Below are 10522 nucleotides of genomic sequence, written 5' to 3'. Positions count from 1 at the left end.
TCTTTAACTCCCCAGTGAAGATTTTTAAAGCTGAGAAATTCCTTGGTGTATTTGCTCTGAGTTTCAGAGGCAGAACGGGGTGAAAATGGATTTTCCCATTTCCTGGCTATCCATGTGTTGTCCCCAATGTTCTCTGTGAAACCCTGGGCACTTGGAGCCAGGGGACTGTGTGAAAATCTTGGCTTTTCATAGAACCATGGGAGGGTTTGAGTGGGAAGGAACCTTAAAGCTCATCCTATCCCACCACTGCCATGGGCAGGGATATCTCCCACTGTCCCAGGTTCCTCCAAGCCCTGTCTAGCCTGGCCTTGGGCACTGCCAGGGACCCAGGGCAGCCACAGCTGCTCTGGGCAATCCATTCCAGGGCTTCACCACCCTCACAGGGAGAATTCTCTCCCAATCTCCCATCCATCCCTGCCCTCTGCAGTGGGAAGCCATTCCCTGTGTCCTGGCACTCCAGACCCTTGGAAATTGTCTCCTTTCATCTTTTCTGCTCCTTCCTTTGGGCACTGGAAGGCCACAATGAGGTCACCCCAGAGCCTTCTCTTCTCCAGGCTAGATAATTCTAATTGTCCTGGCCTTTCCTCCCAGCAGAGCTGCTCCATCCCTCTGCTCATCCTGGTGCCTCCTCTGGGCTCTCTCCAGCAGCTCCAGGTCCTGCCTGTGCTGGGCCCCAGGGCTGGAGCAGCTCTGCAGGTGGGGTCTCACCTGAGCACAGGGGCTCGGGGGGGCTCAGCCCAGGCTCGGGGGTCTCTGGGTCCTGTCCAGCTCTCACTCCTCAGAATGTTTTTAGGAGTTTCCAGATTCCCACAATGATATCAAGACCTCATTAATTTCTTTATGATGTTTTTCGGGCAATTCAGAGCCTGGTTGTGATTTCAGCCCCCTCTGCCTTGGTGCAGCTGAAGCTCCTCCAGGCCAGGTAGGACAGCAGTGCCAAGGGGAGGGGGAAAATCACCTTCCATGGGACATTTCCCACCCCAGATCCTTTCCATTTATTCCCAAGTGTGCTCCTTGTAAACCAAGGAAGGACTGCACAGGTGAAGACTTTCCACGGCAAACACCTTTCCAGAGGAAAAACACCACTGGCCCCAACTCTGAATCCCGAGGAAACAACAAACGGCCCATAAGAATTCCAAGTGAGCAGAAAGGGGGCCTTGGGATGTCCCTGGTGCTGGTGGCTTTGCTGGAAAGGGTTGGACTTGAAAATCAGGACACCGGGGGTTCATCCCACCTTTCCCACTGTGTGATTTGGTTTTCCAGCCGGGCTTTGCTTTCCCTGACACTCATTATCCCATGGGACAATTTCAATGCAAATGAACTCCTGAGGGGGCAGAGCAGCCCCAGAGCTGCCTCGAGACCAGCAGGAGTTACTGAGCAAAGAGCAGCGCTGTCATTAAGCTTTGTCACCAGTCAGCACTGAAGAGCGTTCAGGTGGCATCTGAGCTTCCAGAGCACAGGTTACCAGGTCACGGTTTCCCCCGGCGGCCACGGTGGGCTGCAGCAGCAGGGACAGCAGCAGGGGATGTGAGGACAGCCCCAAAACTAAATGTCACAGCGTTCTGGCTCTGAAGCCAGCACTAAAGGAAGCCAAAGCCTCGTTGCTGCAGGGCAAGAGAAAGTGGAAACGCCACCAGCCCCAGGCCAGCAGCGTCATCCCTCAGCTTCAAAGAGAGGGCAGCAGATGGGGGTCAGATAAGAGGGATCCTTGAAATCCCCATCTGAAACACCTGCACAGGGGCATCCCAAAGCAGCAGCAAACCCTTCCCTGCAGCCCTCGAACTGAGGATCACGAGGGCAAAGTTTGCTGCTTCTGCTCTGTGATATTTCAGTTTTTCCTTATCAATCATTCATTGCAAAATCCTGGAGCTGAGCCAGCAAGAAACACCTTTTCTCTTGAAAAACTGAACCAAACTTTCTCCTCTGATGTCATCCCAGCCAAGGTCTTTGGGTCATCTAATCCCAGCTCATGACTTTAGGTCGTGGGTTGGATTTGAAGATCTCAGAGGTCTCTTCCAGCTCAATTAATTGTGTGTTTCTGACCCCAGTTCCAGCAGAATTGGCATCTCCTGTTCAGGACATCTTGTCACTGTTATTATTCCTGCCTCTATTACTGGGCCAGTTTTAAGGTCCTTGGCTGAGGTACGGAGCCAGGTGAGGAGGAAATCCCAAACCCTGGCTCAGCAGTATTTGTAACCTGAATTTGGAGCAGCCTCTGCCAGGCCCCGAGGTGCAGCACAGAGCTGAACTCACCAGAAAAAGCAAAGAAATGCAAATTAACAACAGCAAATTAATGACAGCAAATGCACAAGAGCCCTGCACAGGCTCCAACAACAAGCTGGGTGACAGCAGGGACTGCCAGGGGCTGGCACAGGGTGGCCTCAATGACACACAGCCTCCCTGGGCGAGGCAGAGCCCGGGGCAGCCCCAGGTGAGGATGAGGCTGCAGTTGCCTCCCTCCCACCCCCTCCCCACTTTGGGGTCCCTCTCCTGAGTGGTAGACTGGGGCAGGTTTTGGTTGTGTTGTTTGTCTGCCGATGCTAGCGAGGAGGAGGAGGAGAATGAGGAGGAGGAGGATGAGGAGGAGGAGGAAGGAGGCAGCCAAACCTGCCCTTGCTGCCAAAAGCCTCCTTGTGTTGTCTCCTGCAGGGTGGGTGAGGCGAGGCATGTGTGACCCCTCCACGTGGGTGTCTGTCTGTCAGCACCGGCCTGCCCCAGGCCTGCAGCACCTTGCCCAATTCCATTAAACCTGACTTATCAAAGCACTTTCAGTTCAGCCAAGCTCCTTGGGTGGCACGGAGCCACGGAGAGGACAGGGAGCCTTCCAAATGCCAGGGCTGGCGTCGGAGGAGCCAAGCAGGAATGCCCGGGTGAGAAAAGGTTCCCAAAGTGCCTCAGGAACAAAGGCTTTGCACGGTGTGTTTTCCGGAAGTTTCCCTGTCATTCCCAGCCCTATTTGATTATATCTCCTAGTCAGCTGCAGGATTTTGCTTGTTATTATCCACACTTGGGAGGCTAGAAGAGCATATTTTTTCTTTTCAGCTGAAGCAAGGAGTGTGCTGGAGGACAGCAAAATGCAGCTGCCACCAAGGGAGATCCAGGATGGGGACATCGAGGGAGGGTTCGAAGGATGGGAACGGGGAGCATTTTATCCAGCTGGAGCCACAGACAGGGCTGAAGGGAAGTGGCAAGTAATTACAGCAGCTGGAATCCGGCCAGGGTGTCATGAAATACCAGCTTGCAAAACTTTCACCAAAACACGCCAACGGACCAGGTGTTTCGAGGATAACAGATCTGGGCTTTGACTCTGCAATCAGCCCCAGGATCAGCAGATCCAGGAGAAAACCATTATCAGGAATTAAGGCTGTAATAGATCCTCAATCCCTCGAGGCCCTCCAGGTCTGTTTTGCACAGGATTTTGGGTACAAAGGAAGAGAAAAGCTCATTTATTTCCAGTTCTGGACAAGAAGTCCCCTCTCCGTGCTCTGGACAGGAGTCCTCCAGGTGTTTGACCCCCCCCAGGTCTGTCAGCCTCCTCAGAAGGCAGCAGTGAATCCAACGTTTTTGGATTTAGGGAAGATTTTACCAATGTCCTGCCTGCAGAGCTTTGCTCCCTGAGTGCTGCAGCATGGCTGCCCCTGCAGAGGGACCTGGCCAGGGATAAAACCAGCCTGGGCATCATTTGGGAAAGGAAAAGGGGATCAACCGAGCAAGGAGAGCAGGTCTGGCACCCAAACCCATCTGAAAAAATATCCTGGCACAAGGCTGCAAGGGCTATAAGAGAACCAAGAATTCTTTGTTAAGTGTCACCCGAGACCTTTTCCGCCCCAAAGCCTCCGTCCCCACCAGCTCCATGTGCACAGCCCCAAGAGCCTGCCCTGCCCCTCCCTGCCAGCCAAGCATCTGCCAGTGGATGGGTTTGGGATGGAGGGCAGCGCCCCAGAAACATGAAAGGAGATGTGTAAACAGCCTGTGTCCATGTGGCTTGGTGCTGGCATTGCCAGGAGCAAAATCACTGCTCATTGAGCAAGAGGTGGAAAGGCAGAAAGAAAAGGAAAGGGCACAGGGTGACAGGGAGGAGACACCATTCCCAGCTGCACACCCCAATTCCAGCAATTGCTCCAGTGCTCTGGAAGGAGCAGCAGAACGGAAAGGAAGCAGGGGTTCCCAGCCAGGCTCTGCACCAGGAGCCCTCTCCATGCCATTACTCTATCCACGCACCTCAGGGAAGCTCCAGCTCATCTACAGCTCCCCAGATGGACAAAGTTTCCCCAAAACTCTCCCCTGCTCCCTGGACAACCACAAACCACTTGTTTCGTGGAGCTGAGCTCTCTTGACAGCCTGGGAGAAGCTCCAGGTGTTTGATTTTCCTTTCCATTTCAAGGTTCCATGGAAATCAAACGCACCCAGAGCCCAGCCCCAGCAGAGCTCCTCCAGCCCAACAAGGGTTTTCCAGCAGGAGGAGTATGCAAGCACAGGGAAGGAAGGGAGGGAGCAAATATTAACTACACCTGTGCTAGTGAAACACCCAGGACCTGGCCTGGCGAGAGGCAGTAAAAGCAGAAAGCAGAGGAGGGAGCTCAGCCTCGTTATGCAACCTCGTTATTTAACGACCACAGAGACACCCTATAGGGGCTCTTTGTTTGCAGAGGGAAAGGAGAGAAATACCACCAGTATCTGAGTCACAGGTTCACCAAGAGGCTCCAAACACATTTTCAGGTGGAAACTTTTGCAGGTTCACATGGTAATTGGGGAGGACTGGCTAATCCCCTGGCTCCACCCACCACCCTGTAACACAGCTCCTGCTGCTCTTGCATATATAGATAGGCATGGCCCTACACCCGGCTGCACACATCAGAGACCGGACACAGAGCAATCCTAAACTTTCTTCCTCCCTGCCTGCTCTCCACCTGCTCCCACCATGAAGAAGGAAATACTAACCCTGGCCTTTGCTCGAGCCGTCTTTGTGGAGTTCCTCTGCACGCTCATCTTCGTCTTCATTGGGCTGGGCTCGGCACTGAAGTGGCCGTCGGCGCTGCCCAGCATCCTGCAGATCGCGCTGGCCTTCGGGCTGGCCATCGGCACCTTGGTGCAGGCCTTCGGCCACATCAGTGGCGCCCACATCAACCCCGCTGTGACCATCGCTTTCTTCGTCGGCAACCAGATCTCCCTGCTCCGCACGCTGCTCTACGTCGTGGCCCAGCTGGTCGGGGCCATCGCCGGCGCTGGGATCCTCTACGGCGTCACCCCTGCCAACACCCGCGGCAACCTGGCCATCAACGCGGTGAGTCCCTGCCCGGGGGTGCTCCCCTCTTCCTTTGCCTTTCCTTTGGCATGGACACGGGGAGGAGGATCCGTGAGGAGGGATCCTCAGCGCTCTGTCCTGCACGCACAGCGGGCTGGGAATGGGATGGGAGTGCAGCCGAGCTCTGACATGACGGCTTTATTGTACGAGTGACGAGTGGGATGTTTTTCCCTCCTTTAATGAGAGCTTCCTCTGTCCTGAGGGCCCCGTGAGTCACCCGCACCATTGAGATGTTCCCGAGCGCAGCCTCTCCACCTGGAGATTAGCGCGGGACAGGAGCCGTGCCAGCAGCAGGAGGAAGGGAGGGAGCAGAGCCCAGTCAGACCAGTACGGGCAGGGGGAGCGGGAGCCCACTGGAACCAGTGCGCTGGGGGAGCTGGGAACAAAGGCGGATGGGGAGAGTGGTGGGGAAGAGCTGGAGAAGGAGCGAGGGGCAGGACAGTGTCAAGGGGCTGCGAGCAGCCAGGGCTGCTCCCAGGGGAGGAGGGAGGACAGCGGGACCCTCTGAGATAAGCAGGAATGAAGCACGGCCTGAAACCCTCGGGGCAGTGCGGGAGGACATCTGAAATGAGAGCAGTGGAGCTGCCGCTCCAGCCACGGACAGCCTGGACCCCTGGGGGCAGCACAGACGTTGCAGAGGGATCGGTCACTGGGATGAGGAGCTCCAATGCCTCTCATTCCATAGGTTCCACATCCCAAACAAGCCAGATTTAGATAAAAAATGAGCTGTGATGCATTAGGTCATGTTGTCCTTTCCATGTCCAGCGGGGTCGAGTTCCCCTGAGAGTCCCCAGGGCTTTGTGCAGCGTCACTGGGACACAACAGCCCATCCCAGCCCATGACCTTCATGCCAGCCCTCTCCCTCCACCCCATCTCAGATGCTCCTCATCCTGCTGGGCAGGTGCTCCACAAAGTACAGGGCACAAGTCAGGGCACAAGAGCCTGCAAGGATCAAAGGAATGCAGGAAAAAAGGGATTTGGTAGGAAAGCACTCACTGTTGTGGAGACAGGGATGTGGAGAGAGATGTGGAGAGCCCGGGAAAGGGACAGGCTCAGGGGAGACACAGATTTTGGAGAATTGCAAAGAAAGATTGAACATTTCTTTCCTTTCAGAGAAGGAGTAGGGAGATCAAGAAGGGGCTGGGCAGGGGCCCTGGGGGGCTTCTTCTCCAACTTCACCCTCCCAAACCTACCAGCAAAGCACCTGGGAGCCCTCCCGGCAATGCCAAGCCCCTGGGAGGGTTAATTATTGTCACTCTCGTGGTTCCAGCTCAACAACAACATAACCCCAGGCCAGGCCCTGGTGGTGGAGATCATCCTCACCTTCCAGCTGGCCGCCTGCATCTTCGCATCCACAGACAACCGGCGCAGCGGCGTCGGCTCCCCCGCACTGTCCATCGGCCTCTCCGTCACCGTGGGCCACCTGGTGGGGGTGAGTCCAGGGGGAGGGTCCTGTGAGCACAGAGCTTCCCAAAATGCCCTCATGCAGTCAGTCCTGAGGGAGCTGCTCAGGACGAGCAAACACAGGAGATCTTGGGGTCTTCCGTGGTGAGGAGTCGTCTCCAGCTCTCTGGAACAGAGACACTGTTCCAGGAACAGGGGCCACTTCAGTCCCTGCTCCCAAAGGGTGGCTCCGATCTGCTCCTTAACCCAGGGTTCTTTCCACACCTCCAGATTTACTTCACCGGCTGCTCCATGAACCCTGCACGCTCCTTCGGGCCCGCCGTCGTCACCAGGAGGTTCAGCCCCGTGCACTGGGTGGGTGTTGGTGGCACTGGGGACAGGGACAGGTGGGGGCCACGTGGGGACAGGGCATGGGAATGGCAGGGCTGGGGGGTTTCAGAGCCCACCACAGGCAGGAAGGATTAAAAGGGGCTGGAGAACAAGGGAGGTTTTGCCCAGGGACTGCCATGGGAATGGCAGGGCTGGGGGGGGTTCAGAGCCCACCACAGGCAGGAAGGATTAAAAGGGGCTGGAGAACAAGGGAGGTTTTGCCCCTTGATGCATCGGGAGCAGTTAATGCCCTGGCACAGAGCCAGCCAGGGACAGAAATTAACCCATCCCAGGGTAGGTTGGGTGGGAACAGCTTAAAAACTCATCCAGTTCCACCCCATGCCATGGGCAGGGATACTTTCCACCGGCCCAGCTTGCTCCAAGCCCCATCCAACTTGGCCTTGGACACTTCCAGGCACAGAAATCAGCCGTGGTGCCCTCTGAGCACCATTGGTGCATCATCTGAGGGGAAGGAAGCCCATGGAGGAGCCCAGCTTGGTCTTTCCCTCACCCAGCACTTCCAGCAAGCTCAGCTCCAGGCTTACAGAGCAGGTTTGGCCCTCAGTGAGCGCAGGCTGAGGGGGTTTCAGCCCAGGAAGTCTCTTGAATAGGTATTTTCCTCTCTCCGCGTGGCAGGAGATGTGGATCAGGGATGGATGGTGGTGCCATCAGTGGAGCTGGAGCAGCAGCCCAGGGAGCTGCTCTCACCACATCCCTGTTGCTTTCCAGGTGTTCTGGGTCGGGCCCATCCTCGGGGCTTGCTTGGCCTCCCTGCTCTACTTCTACATCCTGGTGCCCTACTGCATGAACATGTCTGACAGGGTGGCCATCATCAAGGGCACCTACGAGTCCGAGGAGGAGTGGGAGGAGCAGCGGGAGGAGAGGAAGAAGTCCATGGAGCTGACCCCGCCGTAAGAGCAGCTGACAAAGCCAAGCCGAGGGAGGGGAGGAAGGCCCACACGTGGGCTCATGTGTGCCCCAAAGCCAGGCAACCACCACACCCAGCTGCAGCTGCTGATTCTTCATCCACAGCCTTCCCATCCAGGCCCCCGTGGGGTGCCGGAAGGCCGGGGGCTCTGTGTCTGTGTAAAGAACCCCTGCATGAGCTCTAGAACCTCTCCAGCTTCCCCCCAGCCACAAAGCCCCTCGGCCAGGCCCTGGCACGCTCGGCTCCATCCCTGCCCTCCCCGTGCAGCTCTGCACCGTGGCAGGGGCCCACACCCCACACTGGGGCACCTGCAGGACCTCACCTGGCCCAGGTATGGGAACACCTGGGGGCCCCTGGGGGAAGGGGAACAACTGCTTAGGGCAGGGGGGTGCAGCTACCCCCAGCCCAGGGGCTGCTCGTAGATGCTCTTTCACCTTTCCTGGTGCTGGGAGTCCTTTTTATTCCCAAAGAATGAGACTTTTTGGATTCTGTGTTGAGATCTTTGTATTATAGTTTATTATTTATTGCAAATAAAGGAAAGTTAAAAAAAAAAATCCTGGGTGCAAATCAGCTCAAGTCTCAAAGTTTAGGAGGGAGAACGGATCGAGCTGGACACAAACTCATCCCAAAGGGTGAGGGAAATAGAAAGGGCTCAGACCCCGAATCCTGTGGGAACTGGTGGGTTGTGAGGGGAAAACATCAATCCTGAGACAGATAAGTGGGCACTTGTGCTGGGGCGGGGAGAAGCAGCAGGTGCAGCTGGGAGTCCATCCCAGGGCTGGAAGGAGCAGGAGCGATCCTTCCAATGCTTCCAACCCTTCCCACACGGCCAGTTTCACTCCGGCCGTACCAGTTCTCCCAGACAGCTCCACGGGTGCCCTCAAAAAGTGACCCACAACTCCCCAGCCCCTCACCTGTGCCAAACCCACACCTTCACCTGACCTTCTGCTCTGGCCCTGCTCTTCCAGTTCTACCACAACCCTCTGCCAGAGCAGCTCCCGGCCAAGGCACAGGCACAGGGACACCGGCACAGGGACATTGGGGCACAGGGACACCCACCCTGGCCCCACTCCCCAGATCCAGCCCCTGCTCTGCTGCCAAGGGAGGTCCCCACCACGGACCCCCAGGGAGGTGGGAGACTCTTCCCTGGGAGTTCCCCCATCCCAGCCCGGAGGGTCCTGCAGCCTTGGCCAGGGGGGATGGGCAGCCTCACCTGCATTTTGGCCCTCCTTGACCTGCAGTCCCGGCTGAGCCTGGGGAGCAGCACCTTCACTCCCCCAGCTGTCCCCAGAAGGGGTTGGGGACATGTAGGAGGACAAAGGGAGGTAGAAGACCCCCTTGGGTCAGCAGCAAGGCCAGGAAATTAAACCCTGCAACCCACCCCCAACTGTCTTCAGGGATGGGCTGAGGACCCCCCACACCTCAGTTTCCCCTGCTGAGGGATATTGGGCCACCTTCCCATGGGGGATGGGAAAAACACCGGCCCTGGGGAGATGAAAGCAGATCCCAGAGACCCCCTCTCAGGGGCTGGGGCAGGGCAGCCCCACCAAAACCTGCACCCCACAGTGGGCTTCCCCTGTGCCCCAGGACCCTGAGGATGCACCCAAAGGGTGCATTCAGCCCCCCCAGATTGGGAATCTTGGCCATCCCCCTGATTCTGGAGCTCTGAACCCCGACCATCCCCACACCAGAGCAGGGATGGGGGAGCCCCAGTGGGAACTGGGGACCACCACAGCCTCCCCCAGATGTGCCCAGCCCCCCCAGTCCCTCCAGGTGATCAACAGCAGGGGAAGGAGCCCGGGCTGGGTGTGAGCCCTCCCAGGATGAATCAGAGGCTCCTCCAGCTCCAGCTCTGTGTCAGCACAAAAACCACCCAGGGCCCAGCCCTGAGCCCAGCTTGGACACTGCCAGGGGGATTTGGGGTGAGTGGGACCCCAAGGCAGGGCATGTGCAGCTGAGCCCAGCAGGACCCCTCAGGAACAGAGCCCAGAGCTCCTTCCCTACCCAGCTTCCCTGGGCCTGAGGATTTGATCCAAGCAGGGAGGTGAATTTAATCCAGACTGAATTTTGACATCCAGCAAACCCCGTGACCTCACCTGGCCAAGGCAGGGCCCAGGGCAGGGCTGGGAAAGGACTGAGGGCCTCCCACCTGTCCTCACCTGTCCAGGAATGGCAACAGCAGCACTTGAAAACCAATGGAGAACTTATTATTATTGTTTCTTTAACATTCCAGCTTCTTCAGACTAATTTTAATTAGATTGGAAGGCTGGGAGGCAGCAGTGCCCCACTCACTCCCTGAGCAGAAATTGACTTTTCACGGAAAAATCCACCTTTATTTCAGCAGAAACAGCAAGGCCAGGTACAAACCCGTGTGTTCACACTGACTTGCCTGCAGTGCTGCGCTGGTTTTCCTGCTTCTCCCTAAAACAGGAGTTCCCATCCCATCCCACACCCTTCCCTAAGCCACACAGCTCCACCATCGTTTGGGGTATAAAAAGGTGAATTACACTTTATTA

General features: G+C 56.8%; 1 protein-coding gene across 1 annotated transcript; it reads left to right on the top strand.

Annotated features, from left to right (window-relative positions):
- The first annotated feature begins 3993 nt into the window (after positions 1–3993).
- Positions 3994–8566, top strand: LOC137486701 (aquaporin-5-like). The gene is made up of 4 exons (XM_068212133.1): positions 3994–5284; positions 6576–6737; positions 6980–7063; positions 7808–8566. Exons 1-4 carry the CDS (start codon positions 4922–4924, stop codon positions 7991–7993), a joined length of 795 nt encoding a protein of 264 aa, XP_068068234.1. The 5' UTR covers positions 3994–4921; the 3' UTR covers positions 7994–8566.
- Positions 8567–10522: the final 1956 nt, after the last annotated feature.

The sequence above is a fragment of the Anomalospiza imberbis genome, chromosome 22 (assembly GCF_031753505.1).
Source record: "Anomalospiza imberbis isolate Cuckoo-Finch-1a 21T00152 chromosome 22, ASM3175350v1, whole genome shotgun sequence".
NCBI classification, from domain to species: Eukaryota; Metazoa; Chordata; class Aves; order Passeriformes; family Viduidae; genus Anomalospiza; species Anomalospiza imberbis.
The sequence above is the reverse complement of the archived record's forward strand: the minus strand, read 5'-3'. Positions and strand labels throughout refer to the sequence as shown.